Genomic DNA, 21,524 nt, shown 5'->3' on the forward strand with positions numbered 1-21,524 from the left:
ATAAAGAGAGGGGTCAGAAGAACATCTCTTCTGTAATTTGATCTGGCAGAAGGACTTTCGAGGCGGTGCAAACATGCGCCATGCGCATGCGTACTGTCTGAGCGCGGACTTAGAGACGTGACGTCAAACAGTGTGCGATCAGTGGTGGCGGGAGATTTTCGAGTGTTGTTTTGTCGGTCTATTTCGTATTCCGAAGAAAAACATTCGCGAGTAAAATGTGGAACCAAGGTATGTGGTTTATTAATGATTCGTGTGTAACAATATCTGGCTTGATAACCCGCTAATCTGAGGTCCGAAAGCTCAGTTAAACAGTGAAGTGTGATGTAAGTTAGTCATGTTGTCGTCAGGGACGTGTCTGTTGCTCGAAGTACAGGCAGGCATTGGTCACTGATGCATCAGTCTTGATAGAAACAGAATACATGTATATTTCTGCAGGTAAATATGGTGAGGCCAGTATGGTCGGATACACACAGTCTCCAGGAGGATTTGGATCGCCAGCCGCTTCTCAGGGAGGAGAAAAGAAAGGGGTTAGTCTGACTCAACCTGACAATAACGTGTATGGGATGTGTAACGTTACATATATTTGTATACAGCATATATTTGATCATTTTTTGGTATATATATATATATATATATATATATATATATATATATATATATATATATATATATAAATATTTAGGGTGGTCCTTATTTTAAAAGTTTGCAATTGTCATGCTCTTAACCCTTTATATTGTTCCTTTGTATAAGAAAATACAGCATGCCAATTTTTATGGCAGTAACATAATAATTACTGGTAGCTCAATAGCTTTAAACTTTCTGAGATTTTGATGATTTTCGTAAAAACAGATCATTTGAATTGGTATTGTACCTGCCTAGTAAAATTCCCAAAAAATCTCCATAAAAGCATCCAATGCACCATATATTCCTAAATATGTATTTTAGATACATATCTCAGTTTACTTCTTGTAGAAACTAAATCCAAATTAATCCATCCATGACCTGGTTCAGCAGATTTACCTTTCCTGGTGGAATCAATACATATTTCTATTGATGATCATCACCTTGGTTATTGTTTGGGTTTAGAGCAAATTTTTTGGTTTAAAAAATTACATTACGTTCCTTGAAATTGACCCGGAATTTTGGCCGAATCAAGCAGATTATCAGGAGGCACAGGCAACCATACATGCAATGAAAGTAGTCAATGATCACGCCGAGAGATGAGTGGCTCTGATTCAAGAATACAATGGCTATCTCACACACTCTGAAGAACAATTGGAGTTTCTCCTTCATGTGGTGGAAGATCACCGACGGACCTATCCAGACTGCAAAAAGTCAACACTGGCTGCTGAGCATCAGAAATGAGGGATTGTGGAAAACTTTGTGCTTTTTTTGAGATTGTTGTCATTGTTGTCATGTCAGTGTTGCTCTGATTTCAATAAAATGTAGTTCATTTGCAGCAACTTTTAATATTACTTGCATATCACAATAACGCCACACAGCTTAACATAGGCAATCTTCCACATGATTGAGCTACCTCTAAATATATATTTTTTGTCAATATTTTTTAAGGGAAAACTATTTATTGCATTGTGGAATTTGCTTTACTTCAAAATCAAAGGCTGTCAGAGTGATCAACTATATTTTATCAGATGTATTAATTATTTCCAGGTATGAATCTTAAGAAAATAGAATAAAAATATTGATGACACCATCTCTTTCTCAGAAGTGTCTACCAATTTTGCTCACTGGAATGAGAATGTTAAATAATTTATAGTAGTTTATTATAGTAATTTAATAATGTGTACATTTTCCTATTTTGAATGAAATGAAATGTGTGTTGTGCAGAGATCCCGAGCGCAGCAGATCGTTCCCTGCACGGTTTCTCAGCTGATGTCTGCAGTGCAGGCGGAGGACGTCTTTAAAGTGGGAGAGGTAGAGATCGCACAGGTGAGTCTGATGTCTCTAACACAAGCTCACAAAATGTCTAAAGGTAGGGACACACCAAACCGATGCCCAAGAACCAGCGCTGATGAAAGCAGACTGTTGTCGGCCTGCGTCGGGGGAAAATCTGTGCTTGAACACAATGAAAGAACTACAGCTGACTGTCAGCTAGCACACACGTTCTGCACCTGCGTGTAAAGGAGTGTCTATATAAGCAGATATATTCATCTATATTCATCATTTAAAAAGGGAAAGCGAAACTAGGACTGCATATATAAACCATTAACAAAGCAGCGCTTACCGTTTTGAATATCAATCACGCTGATCACGTTCTTTATTCCACTCTTCTTATGTCATTATGAAAATATGCGCGCCCTGTAATGCTCAGGTGAGATGACGTAAAATTAGAACAAATTCTGTCTTTGCCGCCTTGTGTTCTCGTTCCCTGACTCGTTTGCTAAACTGAACAGCCAATCTGAGTTCTCTCTCTCACCGACGCCCCGTCGCCGATTCTACATTTTGAATATGCCAAGAAAAAACAGACAGCATCCGATTAGAACCAACAAAAAACTCAACTGAACACACAGAAAAAACTAAGTCGGTCGACGCTCAAGGTGTGCTGAAGGCCTCATTTACACCTGGTTTTAACATTTTTCATTTCAACTCGAACAAATTTAAAGGAAATGTATCTCTTCTCCATATTATCTCCGATTATTCTGCCAGGCTTTATTTTGTACACGGTTATAATCCTCCTTATTACACGGTTACTCATATAAATAAAAATATGGATGTGAAATATTAGATTAAGCTTAAATTATTTACATTTTCTGTGTATTATTGTATAGCTTCTGTTTAGAAAAATAGTCCATTATAATGTACAGTCAACATAGAAACAAGGTTATTAATAAATCTTACAGTAATAAGTAGTCCTCTAAGGTCATTTTCACTATCTTCAGTGGCGCCCGTTACAGAATTGACTCGGGCTGCACGATTAATCGACATTAAACCGCGATTTGGCAAAGCCTGCAAATATTTTTTACGACCGAATTGCCTCGATACTATTGAGTATCAAAAAACATCTTGTCATTCGGTTCCAAATTTCCGATACCTAAGGGGTTAATCTCGTCAATGTCAGTGAGCCAATAAGCATCAAGGCAAAACACTAGTTTAGGCCGGTTATGCCCATAAAACACATCTTTAAGTCACCTTCATTTATATTTTATCTTTAAAAATGTGAATAGACTGTATGTGGTTGTTCTTTGTACCTCCTGAGGGCGATCTACATACATGTATCTATCAGAGAACCACTTCTCTAAACAACTACCCTTAAAATACCACAAAGAGAGAGAGAGAGAGAGAGAGAGACCAGATGAAGCATTGATGCTTTTAACAGACAGGAAAGATAAGAACAAACACACCTATTTTATTAAATGTAAGTTTTAATCTGTATAATTTTTATTGACAAGTATCTTTGCATAAATGTTTAAAAGAAATAGGCTGCCAACATGAGATGATATTTAACACATTTAAAATGTATTCAGTTTGACATTACAACGGTTTCATTCTGTGATTTTAAGGGCAGAAATAAGAGCACCAGCACACACACACACACACACACACACACACACTAGGGGTGGGAATCTCTAGGCACCTCACGATTCGATTACGATTCAGAGGGCTGCGATGCTAAAATATATTACTTCCAATATCTTTTATTAATAAAACAAATTAAAGTGATATGGCAAGTCAGCTGTAAAGTTACATTTGCCAGCATATGTCCCAACGTTGCAAAGAACCAACAGGAAAAGAAATGTGTGCCTGTACTAGCAGCATACTTGTAGTGTGAATACAAACTTCAGGATATTCTGAATCTCTAACATAAATGAATAGACTTCTAACCAACATCCTCCTGTTATGTTCAATGAGCAATATAATCTTTCAGACAAAATCACAAACAGCTTTTATACAAAAATATAGAATTATGTACCAGCACAGCAGCTTATATACAATAATAATACTTGCGGACTTAAGCTTATTCTGAATAATTAGTAACACACAAAGCCGTTCTTATACACAACTAAATAAAAAAGATTTGAATCTCACTCACCCCTAACACACACTCACTCACACACACACACAAATCCATCTTAAAGGTAGATTTATTTCTATAATGGGTATGATTTATGTTGAATGCCATAAATGAGAAGACCAACGCTGCACTGCTGCAGGCAAGAGGCATGAATAGATTTTATTATCAGGAACTAAACTCACTACATTTGGAAAACAGAAAATACACTAACTTAGAGAAGTTATAAATGTCAGAAGTCATGTTAATCCCCAAAACAAGACTGAATATCTCTCTGTGTGTAAGTGAGTTGAACATTATCATAAACCCCTGGGCTCGTAATGGTAAAACACGGAAATAGTTGCAACGTGGCTAATGCACTCATTCATCCATCAATACATTTTGTTTTGTCTGACACTTTCTAGGTAACTATTGTTGGTGTTATCAGAAGCACTGATAAATCCACGATCAACATCCAGTATAAGGTGGACGACATGACTGCGGCTCCCATGGACGTCAAGCAGTGGATCGACACAGAGGTACCTGTTCAGATGCCTTCCAGCATTGTTTCGGAGTTGTAATCATATTGAAATGTGATTTCCAGGCCACAGAAATGAGTAAATAAAGTCATGGAAGTAGGGCTGTGCCGGTGAACTTGTGGCTGAGTAGCACCGGCAGTGGTCCAGCAAAACACTTTTTTTTTTAATGTGAATGCTGTTTTTCATGAATATTATGACAGGAGTGAAGCAGAAAGCTTTGTTTACAAAATAAATAATTGGTTAGCAATTTAATGTTACATCACAGCCATGGAAACAATTGGATTCATGACGACAGAGAGTTGTGCATGAGCCCATAAATTTAAGCTTTGTCAGCTTAGTTTGTGTTCTGTTTTGCGATCTGGTCACCCGATTATCAGCGAATTTAACAATATTCCATTAGTTATTCCTCTGGACATGGAATCTCTTGTTTCGTTTCCCAAATCTTCAATCACGTCTCACCCATTTTTGCAGGGGATTATAAACATTTCTTCCTTTGGTTCACTTTTAATTAGGCCTATTACTGTGGTAAAGTAGAAAAACGCTGTAGGAAAGACGGCCTACCATTTTACTTGCACATCAAATTCTATTTAACACCGTTTGTTGCTTGTTATCATGGTAAGGCGCGTCAAGTTTTGCCTATTTGTAAAGCGCGTTTCACACGTGCGGGTGGTTTTAGTTTCAGTTACTCTGGCAGCGCAAAATCAAACATTGCAGGGTTTCTCAAACTCGGTCCTGGAGGGCCACTGTCCTGCACAGTTTAGCTACAACCCTGATCAAACACACCTGAGCAAGCTAATCAATGTCTTCAGGATCAATAGAAACTCACAGCTAGGTGTGTTTGATCAGGGTTGGAGCTAAACTGTGCAGGACAGTGGCCCTCCAGGACCGAGTTTGAGAAACCCTGGCTTAAAGGATAACTGTTGCCAAAATGCAACCTAGGGTCTTTTTGTTAATCTACCCGAGGCAAACTTTCGTTTAAAAGCATAATTAGAATGGAAACGGCACTTTCAGGGCTCCAGACGAACTTTTTTTTACTAGGAGCGCTGTAGCCCTGACTGAAAATTTTAGGAGCACAAGCAGAAAATTTAGGGGCACACCTTAAGTCAGCTTGCAATGCAATTTTTCAAATTTCCCCCAAAATAACTATAATGCTGACAAATTCTTTAATAATAAATAGACTTAATGTACAGATATTACAATGTGCAGTTTTATTTTAAGTTCACAGGGCTCCAGACTAACATTTGAGGGCAGCAGCACCGGAGCAACTGAGTTCTACAAAAAATATCTGGTAGCACTGGGGCTGACAATAAAGCACTAAGCTTAATTTAGGGTGTAGATGAAATGAACTTGAATTATTATCATTCAGAATGTCTTAATATTAATTAAAAAGCAAAACGAGTGAAAAAATGTATATTAGGGAGTGAAAATAGCCAATAAGCATCCCACTGTTTACAATGGTAATTTAATTTATTTTTTATTTTTAAATAAGTGTTTAAATAAGAGTTTTCCTACATCTTAAAATGTTTAGTTTTAAATATATTATAGTTTTGAAGTGCTGGAAAAAGATGTTTAGTACTTAGCATTTGACTATTTTATATATAGCGTATAACCATATAGTTATGGTTAGAGTTACTACATTAGGCTAAATCCATGGTGAATGTTGCTGATTTGTGGAATCACTGAAAGCCTTCTATAAGCGTTTCTCCTGGTTTATGTCAGCGCTGTTTGATCTGATATCTATGGTTTATAACAGAGAACTCTGAGTCGAATCGGAATGTTTCTCACTGGATCTCACAGCGATGATGTATCGACTATATGTATTGAAATAGATCGACTATTTTTGACTGACAAATGCCGGCGGACACAGCAACAGTGAGTTGTTCAAAATCGTTCTTTTTAGTAAACTCTTTGTACACAATGTTCTCAATGTTCGAGTTCATGTGTAGAGCCCCTGGTGATACTTCGAGCAAAGTTTCATGTTGTGTCGAGCCTTCTTAGTGTTTTAAAAATAGCGATTTTTGATGCTATCGTAGTGATTCAAAAGGCAATTTGACCAAAAACGAAAATACGGTCGAACTTAAAAGTGGCGTTTCCATTCTAATTTTGCTTTTACACGAATGTTTGCCTCGGGTAGATTAACAAAAAGACCCTAGGTTGCATTTTGGCGAGAGTTACCCTTTAAATGTCTTGCCCTTGTGGAACACAAAATTCGTTCTTTAGACCTTTTACAAGAAGTAGAAAACCTGAAGATATTAGAAAAGAGATGGTCTCTTTCCTGCTCTTGTCCCACATCCCTGATCCCTCTCAAAGCGCAGAGCAGTAGACTTAGGCTATATCACGCGTCTTTGTGTGGAAATATAAAACAAATGTTTTTTAAATATTAAATTTTATTATATTATTTAAGTTCATATTATTTACTGACATTCAATCCTTTACAGGCTTTAGTGTGATGTTTCATTGATGGAAGTGCTCAAATAAACACGCATGTCTTGTTACGAAATGGATATTTAAGCCTGGTTTATTATTATTATTTTATTTCAAAATTTTTTTAATTGAGGTGTGCGTGTATGTATATATCTTATTTATGTATATATATATATCTCACCCCCCAACCACCGCTCCACCGCCGGTGGTAAAGAACTGCCTCCGTCACAGCCCTACATGGAAGTTGTTATGGCTTGTTACACTGTTAAATGAGTTACAAATTGTCTCTCTATAAAATTATTTTTAAAGTGTCATGAAACCCCATTTTAGCATTGATTGTTCATACCTCGGATTTGATAAAGACTCAAGAGAAGAAGACATGATGAGGTGTGCATCCATACATGGTGCTGGTTCATGTCTAAGGCACAAGAGTATATGAAATAAGTCCTTGATAACTTGAAACATTCTTGCTTTGACACATCTGAACTATGATCTGTGCTGTGAGTGTTGTTAAACATTGCAGTTTTCTTTGCATAAACCACTCTCTTGATGTGTGTGTGTTACATATTAAATATGTACTAATATCGATAGTCATATTTTCCGTATTGGTAGTCAAATCCAGCACTGACCGCATCGTAGGGGACATGCAAAGAACACTTTTCTGTTATTATACTGATGAAACACACACTTACAACGCATACGCCTGAAGGAAAACACCACAAAGCTGAACAGGCAGAGGAAAAAAACAAGGAAAAATGTCTTTGCTGTAATGTGATCTCTTTCATAATACAGCACAGTGATTGAGTTAAGAGAGTTAATTCTTACAAATAATGCAGAGAAAAGCTCAGAAACTGATGTAGCGAATCACCACTCTAAATTAACGCATATACCTATCATTTTTTGTGTCTTTCGTGGTTTAACGTCCCTTTTTAAACCAGAAGAATGAAATGGCTGTGAAAAAATAAAGTAACCACTTTCTCCTTAATAATAAGCATAATGAGTGCTATCATCATTTTCAGTGATGTACAACCTGTACATAATAGATCTGTTAACATCTCATTTTTGTTTTTGTTTTTAGTGTTCCATGACCCTTTAAAAGTCATTTTTTAGTAGCCACAAATGCGTGGAAAAGTCATGGAAATTCACTGATCAAAAAGTTAACTACCTACGTATATTTATTCCTAAATCTCTCCAGGACATGGGTGTGGATAACTCTGTCATTCCTCCAAGCACTTATGTCAAAGTCTCCGGCAACCTCCGCTCTTTTCAGGTCAGAACTGAATGTAAATGTGCATAATCGTGCTTTTACATTTGAAAGTGTGGACAGAGTTTTTTTTTTTTTGCGTTTTCACCTTCAAAAGTGTCAAACTGAAACTTTTGGTTGTCGTTACAGAATAACAGGTCTTTGGTTGCGTTCAGCGTGCGAGTTCTGGAGGACATGAATGAAGTCACTTCACATATGCTGGAGGTTGTGAATGCTCACATGCTGCTGGGCAAACCACAGAACATGGTGAGACTAACACACTATACTTCTGCTTTTCACTCACACACAATGCCTACTAGTGTTGTCACAATACCAAAATTATGACTTTGATACGATACCAGACAAAAATGCCTTGATACCGATACTGAATCGATACCACGGGAAAAAAAAACTAAGACAGTAAAAGTAATTGAAAAATATGACAGAACTTACAATTCATTGTTTTATGAATTAATAAATAAATAAAAATAACCCCCTTGACCAGCATGTTCCTGCCCTGCATTTTCCATGTTCCGGCGCAAACGTTCCCTGGTGCTATTTTGCAGGTTTAGAAAAAAATTGCGCCACTAACCAACCAGGAAAAACCTAGTCTAAAGTCAGTGGCGCATTGCGCATGTTATTCATATGCTATTTTAAGGGCGCATGCTTGACCATAATCAATGTAGCGTGTGCACAACGCGCATACACTTTGCTTCTCTCATCTACACACAGACGCAGCAGTTCTCATTTTTAGAAAACCATACATTATTACAAGGAAAAATATTAACACAAGGGAAATCATTGTTGTGTCCATGAAGATGTGAAAAAATAGGCATAAATCTAGCTTACACATTTACCCAAATTATTATACGCATGTTTAACCGAAGCTAATTTGGGTGTGTTTCTCCCATCCGCATATAATGCCACTTCTCTGTCTTTTACGGCCCTGACGAGAACGTCGGTGTCCTCGGCTGTGAAGCGCTCCTGGCGTGCGCCTGGCAAATCCACCGTTATAATAGCAAGCCGCCATGGAACAAGCGTGCCTGCTCTTAAAGGGAATGTGAGATGTCGCTCTGATTGGTTTATTTCATGTTACGACCAAACCACACCTATGAATAATGAAGCTACTTCAGACCAACCCATTTTAGATTTGCGTCGGGCGCAAGAGTCATTTATCCCGCCGGTATAATAGCAACAGCGCCCAAGACCCCCCCACAAAGTTACTTGCGTTTCGCGCTTGATACTTGCGTTTCAGATCGTTAAAATAGAGCCCTGTGTCTCTCTCTCCTTACTGTGAAGTAACTTTAGTAATATGTTCCTCATTTTACTTTTTGTTTTGTTTTTTGTTTTTGCTATTGACATCCGTGCAAATACAAACCTTTCAGCGACTGTCTATGAAAGGGTCTATGCTCGCTCACAGTGGCTAAACAGGCGTAACTATTGAATTTATGCTTAATATTCTGTTAACTAGATGCATTTACTTAATAGACATTTTTAATCCCTGATATGTCCAAATCTTTTTTCTGTTGTCTGTATTTTTGTCTGAACACAAACACTATACTGTATACACACTTCGTGGTAGGGCTGGATGATTAATCGAAAAGTAATCGAAACCGAAATTCAGAGCCTGTAACCGACGTAATTTTACCAAGTCGTTTTTTTAATCCTATTAATATTTCCGCCTACTGTGTGTGTACTTTCCCCTTAAAACATATTACCGCGTGTGTAGTCACTTGACTCCGCCCCGTCCCTGAACGCGCGTCTATTTCGCTTACATACGCTCGCTTACGCGCGTCCTATTCGCTTTGGACGCGCGAATGGATTCAAAATGTTTAAGCTTAGAACTAGACGCGATAGACGCGAATTTGACGCTCTATTCGCGTTTGGTGTGAACGCAGCATAATGAACAGGCTGCGATGTCAAGATTGCAATGCTGGAATGTGTGTGTCAGAGAGAGAGAGGCACGGGCGCGATCGAACAGTGGAAACATAAAAACATAATTCGTCATTATAACATCAACGTCAATTTGTTCATACAGGACATCATTAAAACGGCAAATTGTTCAGCCTACTTATATTTGTGTAAAACATTGTGCTTTTGTCAAACTGTAACCTACAACTGTCACCCAACCAAAATCACACACTGTGTACATTTTTTTTAAATCAAATTATCAAAAAGCAAAAATGATCTCATCTTTTGGACATTCATCATATTGCATTGGTTTTCATTTCTTGTCCTAAAACAGCACTAATCTTTTTATTTTTAAGTTACACATTCTACATTGATTAAAAAATTAAATCAAATGTTTTTAATGGTAGTATTATTTTATACAGAAATAAATTATTTATAATTCAGATGAGAAGTTAAAGTTAATTTAAATTTTAAGGAAACAAATATATTGATCTGAAATATAGCAAATTAATTTTAAATTCATTCAGGTTACCAAACATATCTCAAGGCCTTTTGAATAAAGGGTGGCAGTCTTTCATTATCAACTGTTGTTGTGGATATACTGGAGAAGTATTTGTTCTCTATTTGAGTGAGATGTTTTTATGTGGTTAATTGAGGAAAGTGCTTCCATATATTTTATTATTAGTAGTATTAGTTCAAGAATAAAATAAAGATATCGGATTGATATCGGTATCAGCAAATAGCCAAAGCTGCGGCATCGGTATCGTATCGGAAGTGAAAAAGTGGTATCGGAACATCCCTAACTCTTTCATTAGAAAAAATAACCGTGAACGTATTTACAGTATAAGCCTTGTCAGTGACATAAGAATTAAAAAAAAAAAAAATCGTTCAATAATCGTAATCGAGGTAACTTGTTTGATTAATTGCGATTATGATTTTATCCAAAATCGTCCAGCCCTACTTCGTGGTTAAATTTTTTTTGGTATCTGAGCATTTTTATGAGTACAAGTACATAAACACAGAATCGGGTGATCTCTGGAACATTCTCAAATCATGTATAATATACACACTGGAACTGACAGATATAATATAATATAGTATAATAATTAGAGCCCTATGAAATCATTTTATTGTTTCCCAATTTCTGTGTTTTCAGTTTTAATTATTCTGGATTGGGCTTTAAACAAATTAATAATTAAAAGGAATGTTTAATCATATGAATTCATAAAATCTTTGCAATTTAATAATTTATTAAAATTGTAATAATATTACTAAGAAACATTTGATTTATTTAAAATAAATAGTCAAACATTTTCTGAATGTTGTGTTTATGAGTTAATACAAATTTATTCTCAAAAACGGTGGTAATCAAATTAATTCATAATATTTTAAGTGTAATTAATATTTAATAAATGTTTAATATGTAATCAAATGACTTTTTAACAAATTAGATTTTTGGTTTGAAATATGATTTTGCTCATATTAATTACTGCTTATTAGTAGTTAGTAAGGTAGTTGTTAAGTTTAGGTATTGGGTGGATTAAGGGATGTAGAATATGGTCATGCAGAATAAGGCATTAAAATGTGCTTTATAAGTAATAAACAGTGAATATCCTAGTAATATGCATGCTAATAAGCTACTAGTTAGTAAGAATTGGACCCTAAACTGAAGTGTTACCTTGATGATTATTATTATTATTTTATTTTTTTCTGCACTCAGGTTTACTGTTTAAGTTAAAACATGGTTAAAAATGGTCTGGTGTTTCATAAAAAAAAAAAAAAAGATTATTTATGTCAAACCCTTAGCAAAGCGTGGTGCGATACCAGTCATCTATGAGGAAGTATTGGCATAATTGTCTATTTTAAATGTATTGTATGTAATTGTGTGTAGGTTGATGTTTGTTTTTTCTCTAATGGACTATGAGTCTGGAAATAAAGTTAAATAAAATTGAATATGTCTGTCACAATTTCTTTAACCAAACTTTTATTTTGGTGGGCTTTAGTGAAGGCCTTTGAGTCTCTGTCTATCTAATGATAGTTTTCTCAAATGAAATGGTGAAATGCTGCTGAAGTGACTCCCAGAGAAGCCCTGGAGATGAAGTTCGAGACGACAGACGTTAAAAACAGCACGAGACCGCACGCTTGCTTGAGTGTGTAGTAGACCAAACTGACAAGCACATGTCTTTTTGCGCTATAATGTTCTCAGACACTAGTCTATAACATGATTTGATTAATTGTACAGTCATACTTTTGACTTCTTCATTCACATTCTGACGTTATACAGTAAATTCTCTCTCTTGGACTGGAAACCGTGATCAACCTGGCCAGTATGTCTCTCACTATGTCATTAATGGTTTTGTTTAGATTGTGTTTAATAATAGATGCTCTTTCTTCATAGGGAGGAGGCGGAGGGATGAACACGATTGCCGTGTCTCATACTAGCATGGCTAGCACAGGGTCTGCAGGGAGCTATTCTGGTGCTAGTATGCTAGTCAATGGTTTGAGTGCCAACCAGAACCAGGTGAGTCAAAGTGCCTCATTGTGCAAGAGTTATTACGTAATGTTTTTGTATGTGATGATGACGTATTTGAACAATAACATATTTTAAATGGTTATCTTATCAGACATTATTTTGTCTTTTTCTTCCACAAAAGATATATTATCATAAAATTAGATCTTGCAACTCTGCTATTCTTTTTCATTGTCTGTGCCCTTTTTGACTGTAGTTTAGAGTTGTGTTTTGCTGATGTTGAGTTGTGGTCTTTGTGCAGGTTTTGGGTCTGATCAAGAGTTGTCATGAGCCTCAAGGCATCAGCATGCAAGACCTCAAGCAGAAGCTGAATAGCATGAGCGTCAGTGTTATCAGGTACAAACTTCTCCTCCTGAGATGTGTCTTTATAAAGAAAGAGCTTTTGTAGTGGACCTTGACTCTCAAGAAAAGATTGTGCCTTTCTCTTCCTCTTTCTTAGTTTCCGTTTCTCTTCTGGTAACCCGAATGAGCTGTGAGAATAGCACGTCCTTACATTTCTCTGAAGGGCTTCCTCTTTTGCCTATCATAGGAAGCTTCATATGGAAGAAAAATAATGTCAAATGTTTTTTAAATAAAAAGCCTGTTGAATTGCACTACTTGAAAAAAAATAGGCCTTACATTAACCATGCTTGCATTTTAATGCATTGTATTTTTAGGGCTTGCATTTTTATGGGCTGAAATTCAACATGGTTGAATATTTAAGCTGTGAATATTTCAATTAAAAACATTTCAAACACATTTTCATTATTATAAATTCAATAATCCATATTCACCTTTCATATTTCACTTCCAAAATATTCAAACTTTTAAAAAATACAACCTATAATATTCAACAGGCATTTTTCTGTCCATTTTATTTCGCTTTGCAAATTCGCTTCCACAAATTCGACAGTAAATTCAACATTGACATCCAGGAACTGCAGGAAAAGCAGTAGATTGCGCGAGCATACTCTTCATCTGCTGTTAGTCGACCTCACCAGCAGATGGTGCAAAAGCGCGTGTTGTTGACGAAGACCAGCAACAGTTAGAACAAGCCATTCATTCATAAAACTCATTTACAGCAATGTAAGTGTATTTGTGATTATTATGAAGGCGGTTTTATGTTAAATTCAGTGTCTTCACGGTTACTTTTCCTGTGTAGCCTATATGCATCTTTCTCTACCGTGAACAAGATTATAATGTTATTCCCCGATGTGGATATACAGATCCAATGTTACATTTTTGAGGTTGATATATATTTCTCTTGGTTGTTTAGTTGCCTTAACTTTATATTGTGGCAATGTGCTGCATGCAGGCTATTAGGGTTTCCCTCAATACTTAAGGATTCCCCTGCTGGACATATAAAACGCTTAACGTAGCTAATATAACTAATACAGTGATATTAAAAACCAAACGCAAGTCCAGCTCCAGATGGACTCCGAATAACGCGCAAAGTTTAATGCTGAGCGTTTCCCAGTGATAGACTGGCATAAAGTTGACTTGACGTTGGACATTCGCACATTTAGAGACCGTCTCTAAAGTGTATACGACATTGGTATACACGTTTCTAACTTCAATAGCATTTGAATAGAACGACTTACAGTCATAAAACCAACTATAAAGTGTTCATGTAGTGTCAGGCATACTGCGCACCCTTTGGATTTTTGATTCAAATAAATTAAATTTTGTTATTGAAGTTAGAAACGTGTATAATGTTGTATGCGACTTTGGAGACGGTCCCTAAATGTGCGAATGTCCAATGTCAAGCCAATTTTACATTTATTACATTCAGTCATTTAGCAGACGCTTTTATCCAAAGCGATTTACAGTTAAACTAACAATAGGAGGACAACAATATGCAAGTGCTATGACTCTTCCCAGTTTAAGCTAATGCAATACACGTCAGCCTACTATATACTATACTATTAAAGAGAAGAGAAGAGAAGAGAAGAGAAGAGAAGAGAAGAGAAGAGAAGAGAAAGTGTTAGTATTAATTGATCAAGTGTTGATATTGTGCCAGTATATCACGAAACGCTCAGCATGAAACTTTGCGCATTAAGTTCATATTCTGAGTCCATCTTCTTGCCTGTAGCCTACAGCCTACATTACATAAAGTTTGGTCTTTTATATCACTGTATTAGTCCATAAAGCTACGTTAAGCGTTTTGTCCCGAGACGGAAGGGGAATCCTTGAGTATGAGGTATTGAGGGAAACCGATTATAATCCCGTTCATGGTAGAGAAAGCTGATGACATGTAGGCTTCACAGGGAAAGTAACAATGAAGTTATTGAATGAAACATAAACACACCTTTTGTGTCTTTATCATCTTTTCCGCATATATACTGACACAGATAATCATTTTCATTTTATGAATGAATGGCTTGCTCTAACTGTTGCTCTGGTCTTCGTCAACAACACGCGCTTTTGCACCCCCTGCTGGTGAGGTCGACTAACAGCAGATGGAGAGTATTCTCGGCAATCTACTGCTTTTCCTGCAGTTCCTGGATGTCAATGCTGAATTTACTGTCGAATTTGAACCACTGAATTTGTGGAAGCGAATTTGCAAAGCGAAATAAAATGGACCGAAAAATGCCTGTTGAATATTATAGGTTGTATTTTTAATCAGTTTGAATATTTTGGAAGTGAAATATGAAAGGTGAATATGGATTATTGAATTTGTAATAATGAAAATGTGTTTGAAATGTTTTTAATTGAAATATTCACAGCTTAAATATTCAACCATGTTGAATTTCAGCCCATAAAAATGCAAGCCCTAAAAATACAATGCACAATGCCAGCAGCCATGTCACCCTGTAGCCCAAGACCGGTTGCCCACTGAAGCTAAGCAGGGCTGAGCCTGGTTAGTACCTGGATGGGAGACCTCCTGAGAAAACCAGGTTGCTGCTGGAAGAGGTGTTAGTGAGGCCAGCAGGGGGCGCTCACCCTGTGGTCTGTGTGGGTCCTAACGCCCCAGTATAGTGATGGGGACACTATACTGTCAAAGAGCACCGTCCTTCGGATGCGACGTAAAACCGAGGTCCTGACTCTCTGTGGTCATTAAAAATCCCAGGATGTCTTTCGAAAGAGTAGGGGTGTAACCCCGGCATCCTGGCCAAATTTGCCCAGTGGCCTCTGTCCATCATGGCCTCCTAATCATCCCCATATACTGATTGGCTTCATCACTGTCTCCTCTCCACCAGTAAGCTGGTGTGTGGTGGGCGTTCTGGCGCAATATGGCTGCCGTCGCATCATCCAAGTGGATGCTGCACATTGGTGGTGGTTGAGGAGATTCCCCCCTTCTATGTAAAGCGCTTTGAGTGCTGAGAAAAGCGCTATATAAATGTAATGAATTATTATTATTATTATTATTATTATTCAAATGCAAGCATGGTTAATGTAAGGCCTATTTTTTTTCAAGTAGTGCAATTCAACAGGCTTGTCCAAACATTTGACATTATTTTTCTTCCATAGCTTCATTTGTTATTTCATGAACTTGAGCTCCCATTTTCATAAGACTTGAGACTCAATAGTTTGTTTCCTTGTCTGTTCTGGGATAGAAATGGTATTTCAGGATTTGTCTTTTACAAAGTTATCATAGTATTTTACAGATTGATGATTTGTTGGGAGATACATTTCCAGATTTTCCATTGATAAGAGCAGCACAACTTAAGCAGACACATTAGTTCACTGTTATAAATCACAGTCTCGTGGAAGCAATTGTTTAGCGGATAAACCAAAGAGATGTTTAAATGTCATCATTGTGATAATGTGGTGCAATGAAAAACTTTTCTAGATGTTCATACAAATAAGATTTATTCAGTTAAAGACCCCCTGTAGTCAATCATTTTATCCCTTAAAACTCGTCTTTGATAATAAAAAAATAAAAAAAGTTCCTTACTTTTTTTTTTATGCTTTAAAATAGCTTGAATGTAACCCGACACCCTTGCATCATTTAGTATACGTGGTTCTATGAATATGCAAATGAGCCCTTTTTGGATTATAAACTTAAGGCATTGAAATACCCAGGATTATATGACGATCTAGACTTTAGCCCCTTTTTTTTATATATATATATATTTTTTTTTATATTGAGAATATGGGAACTAGATATATTAGCAAGTGTTCAATACTTTATAAGAGGTTGATCACGTCCACTGTTAACTAATCATGAGACTTACTAAATTAATGTTATTATTGGGAAGGGGTGGAAGGGATGCGTCTTTTCACTGCAACAGGATGTACATTATGTGTGCACCCAGAAGGCATCTTCAGGTTATTAAAAGAACTGGCCACAAAAAGCACTTAAGCACAGATCATCAAGTCACATCATCTAAAAACAGTCTGGCACAGCTGAGTTTTGAATGTTGCTACGAAACTGGTTATTTTGATGGCTGATGATGTATCTAGCTCCATCTAGGATAGATTGTACCATTTCAAACATCTTTATCTCAAGATAACAGTAGATAAGATAATGCTGTGCAATAATTTTTACATATTTACATTCACATTAGGAAAATGTATTTTAAAATTAGGAAAATTAATAATTCGTTATTAGTCCTCTACAGCACGGACCCCGGCTGTGTGGCTGTTATTTTGATTTAGGACCTCTTAGAAGGAAACAAGAGTTACGACAGTTTGACCGTTTAGAGTTCGTTATACTATAAAAGTACCCTGTACGTTTCAAAACTCAGAACTTCCTTGTTATTCCAAAAACTGCTTTTTATTGAAACTAAGGTCAGAAAACGACAGGATCTAAAAAGTGGAGACTTATGACATCACAGAGCAGCGAAAGACCGCCTTTGCAGAAGAATATAAACGCCTACGTCTACACCACTGGTCTTTAGTGCCGCCCACTGGAGCGTTAGTGAATAGTGACATGAGAACGAGAAAAGATCGACACCGTTACCTTCCAAACGATCCTAATGCTAGGATAGTGTTTTTTGTTTTAGTTTTTTCAACATTGTGAATGTCTCGGCACTGCATATTTGTTTGTATTCGGTGTATTTCACTGTGGATTATTTGGTAAATTTCGGCGCAGGCTTTGCAAACAGACTTTGCAAACAGACTTTTACTATATGAATCTGCCAGCAAACGCCACAAAAATGGAACTAATCATGTTTATTCTAATGCCTGATCTGTGATCAGTGATTTCTGATGTATAATTATTCAAGTTCAGACAGATTATCTCAAAATCGTTGAATACTGTTTATGCATTAGTAAATCAAGCCAGTGACTAAACTATCAACTTCACGTCATTTCTCTTAGTAGGATGAAAATAACCTTATTTAAACTGTGATTAAATTATTATATATTAAATTATACACAGAAAGCAATCAAAGAATCTCGCCCAAGCTGTCAATCACACAGCACAAGTTTATCTGGACACTTGCCAAAACTCGTTATGAAATCAATGATGCTGTTACTGTATTTACATTGTATTTGCAGTGTTATTTGGTGAAAGTATTCGTGAGAGTGCACAGGGTGGTCGCGGGTCCTTAAAAAGTCTTAAAATGTCTTAAATAAAGTTTTCCTAATAAAAGGCCTTAAAAAGTCTTAAATTCAGATTCGATAGGTCTTAAATATTTCTGGTCACGTTACCGCTAAAATGTATCCAGTCTGACGGACCTAATGTCTGTCAAATAACCAGTGAAGCATCGAATCGCGAGAATGATTCAGATTTTATTACATAAACAGCTATTGATAATGATAATATAGGCTTTTTCTGGTAACGCTGTTGAGGCTCGCGCTGCTTGTCTCTGTGATAGATTTTATAGGAAGAAATCAAAACAAATGAGCATAACGGCAAACATAAAAAAAACTCCCAGAAGAAATACTGAGGTAAAAATTCTAAATGTTGAGTTTTTTATTTATAACGTGATATAGTTAAGTAACATAACATGACGGGAGCTATTTTGCTGAATATTCTCATCATTGCAAATGTTACATTGATTTTAGTTCAATAAACAAGTAGTGAAAGGGCTCGAATTTCGGCGCATAATTTTAATCATTCCCGCAGGTCTCCCACTTATAATGCGGGAAATTCCTGCAAACATTGATTCACTTTAGCATGTAGGTTGTATTGGTAAATTAATCCACACAGATTATAAAATCAAATCAGTCATTTTAAAACTGTCTGCGACACGCAATTTCACAAACAGCGTGAGTGATTCAGCGGTGCTGCGTCTTATCAGCTCGTTAAGAGCTGCAGGCGATAATACACTCTCGCTTTTCGGGAGTCGGGATAGACAGAATTGTCACTTGCATAATCGGGCCAGCATTGCATCATGAGTAACTAAAGTTTACCATTTGCACGTCTTTTAAAGTTTTACCAGTTTAAACATTCGTGCGATTTGAAACTATTCAGTACTTGCGCGCTGTCTGAGGAATGTTTTTTTCTCTCTGCACACATACATAGAGTAAAGCCGCCTCACAAACAGCTCGCAGGTATTACAAAAGTTATTTTTCGTGGATTTTATCGCTTTAACAGTCAAAAACATGCGAAAATGATGTCAATTTCGGTCTTGGTGAGTATCCTCCAAACACAGTCGGTTATGTCTTAAATAAGCATAAATCGCACGTGGCCGTATAATGAAAACGGGATCCGTGCACTAGCTCTTAAAGGGACAGCGCCATATGTGTCTGTCATTAATTTGGTTGTCAAAACAACAAACCATAGCTTTCATTTTAAGGAATCAGGATTAATTTATTTTAATTAATTAATTAATTTAGTCAGGACTAAAATACTACCCAGTGTTATTTTAAATTTGATTACTTTATTCAGTCTCTGTAGTATTTCTGAATACTAGTGTTAGACCTAAGCAAAAACTTTTCTTTTTATTTCTCTTTATTGGTATCTTTATTCTATTGTATTTATTTGTGCTACTTTTTTCAATTGAATTCAAAGATTGAAATCAAGCTTCCTTGTGTTGTGTAAATTCTTAAGAACAAAATTACCCCATTGTAAAAATGCAATGAGTGAGCATACATTTAGGCCAGATACATGCAATAAAAAAAAAAAAAGTCTCCCCCCTCAAATTAAAAATTCCCCCCCATAAGAATCACCTAAGGGGGGGATTTCCCCCCCATTTTCCAAAATGAAATTCAGGCCCTGAGTGAATATTAAATTATTTCAATTACTTAGGTTAAATATTACATATACGCATGTAATATAATGTGTATTTCCATCACAGGTTTGGTCTTAAATTTAATTCAAAGTGGCATTAAAAAGATCTTAAAAAGTCTTAAATTTGACTTGTTTATATCTGTAGACACCCTGAGTGCAGACATTGCGTTGCGATGATGAAATCTCTTCATTCACGCGATCAACAAGACTGTCTGTCATCTGCTCAATGCTCATCACTGCAACCTTTCAGGTGATGGAATAGATCTAAATATATAATCAATACTTTTCACGATTCGTTAATCTTGATAGCTGTGATAGTAAAAACGTAGTAAATGTTTTCGAGAGAGTTCCACATTTAAAACGTACTCGGTTACTAACGTAACCTCGGTTCTCTCTAGAGAGGGAACGAGTACTGCGTAAGTCTTACGCTAGGGGAAAATCTCTTTTCCGCGAGATACTGAAGCCAAAAAATTATCCATAATTTTTGAAATAATGTAAAACGCGTTGCGGCAGCATGAAGACACAGGCGAGACGGCTCGCGCGCCTATTGGCTGCCCTGCGGCAACTGCAGCAGCCTATCGATAAGGCCTTCTCGTGACGTCAGCTCCAATGGGGGCGCTTCGCGCCCAATACGTCACGTCCCGCCGAAACAGGCGTCGCCTTGGGCTATAAACATAGCTTCGAGAGGCTAGCTAACTGGTTTTTTATCGCCGGAGCGAACCAGAGCATGTGCAGGCACGGCAAGATACGCAGTACTCGTTCCCTCTCTAGAGAGAACCGAGGTTACGTTAGTAACCGAGTACGTTCTCTTACAAGAGGTTCTCTCGTACTGCGTAAGTGTTACGCTAGGGGAACACAGTGTAAAACGCCGTGCATGCTAAGATCCAGCACCAAAGTCCCAAGGGCAAGTGCCCGGGCTCATATAGTACATGATCATAAGGAACTCACAGAGAGTCCAGGAAAGAGTGGCTAGAATAGCATAATTCCTGTAATAAGTAGCATCCTATAAGGAGCAATTATATTGATAGTGTTTCACACAGCCAGGGCGAAACTCGGCCTGGTCTAATGAATATAGTGGGTCTTACACACTGCCCATAGAGCTGCGCGATCGATCAGCGAGCGTTTGCTCAAGCAGTTTCAGTATTCTGGGCCAAAAGCATCGGGGCAGACAGTTCCGAATTATTAGACCGAAAGCAGCTTAGCCTGCAAAGCGGGAACCTCTAGGTTATAAAACCTTATAAATGTAGACGGGGAGGCCCAGCCTGCCGCCATACAGATATCTTGCAAGGCAATTCCACTGGACCAAGCCCACGACGAGGCCATGCCTCTTGTGGAGTGCGCTCTGAACACCTAACGGACACTGCAAGCCCTTAGAGGCGTAATCCAGCGCTATAGCATCGACTATCCATCTGGATAGGCTCTGGTTCGACACGGCAAGGCCTGAGAGAGGAGGTCCCTCCTCACTGGTATCGGCCATGGGGCAGCGCTCGTCAGCTGCATCAGAACTAGGAACCAAGCCTGGTTCTTCCAGAACGGAGCCACTAGTAGCACTGAGCATCCGTTTTCCCTGATCCGCTCTAACACCTGAGGTAGGAGCGCGACGGGGGGGAAAGCATAGAGAGGGCAGCTGGGCCAAACGTGGGCCAGCGCATCCCTGCTCTTGGAGAAAAACTCCGGACAGTGAGCGTTTTCTTGAGACGCAAACAGGTCTATTTCCGCTCTGCCGAATGTCTCCCACAGCAGTTGGTCTGTCTGCGGGTGTAGAG

The 21,524-nt window shown here is 37.5% G+C and overlaps 1 protein-coding gene across 1 annotated transcript in view; it reads left to right on the forward strand.

Annotated features, from left to right (window-relative positions):
- The first annotated feature begins 83 nt into the window (after positions 1–83).
- rpa2 (replication protein A2) overlaps positions 84–21,524 on the forward strand; it is a 41,240-nt gene continuing 19,799 nt past the window's right edge. The window contains exons 1-8 of the mRNA XM_082150473.1: positions 84–228; positions 436–527; positions 1,849–1,950; positions 4,435–4,548; positions 8,168–8,242; positions 8,366–8,482; positions 12,525–12,647; positions 12,898–12,992. Of these exons, the coding sequence (XP_082006599.1) occupies positions 216–228; positions 436–527; positions 1,849–1,950; positions 4,435–4,548; positions 8,168–8,242; positions 8,366–8,482; positions 12,525–12,647; positions 12,898–12,992 (731 nt within the window). The 5' untranslated portion in view covers positions 84–215. The remainder of the gene's footprint in view (positions 229–435; positions 528–1,848; positions 1,951–4,434; positions 4,549–8,167; positions 8,243–8,365; positions 8,483–12,524; positions 12,648–12,897; positions 12,993–21,524) is intronic.

Source organism: Leuciscus leuciscus (assembly GCF_965113295.1).
Source record: "Leuciscus leuciscus genome assembly, chromosome: 20".
Lineage (NCBI taxonomy): Eukaryota > Metazoa > Chordata > Actinopteri > Cypriniformes > Leuciscidae > Leuciscus > Leuciscus leuciscus.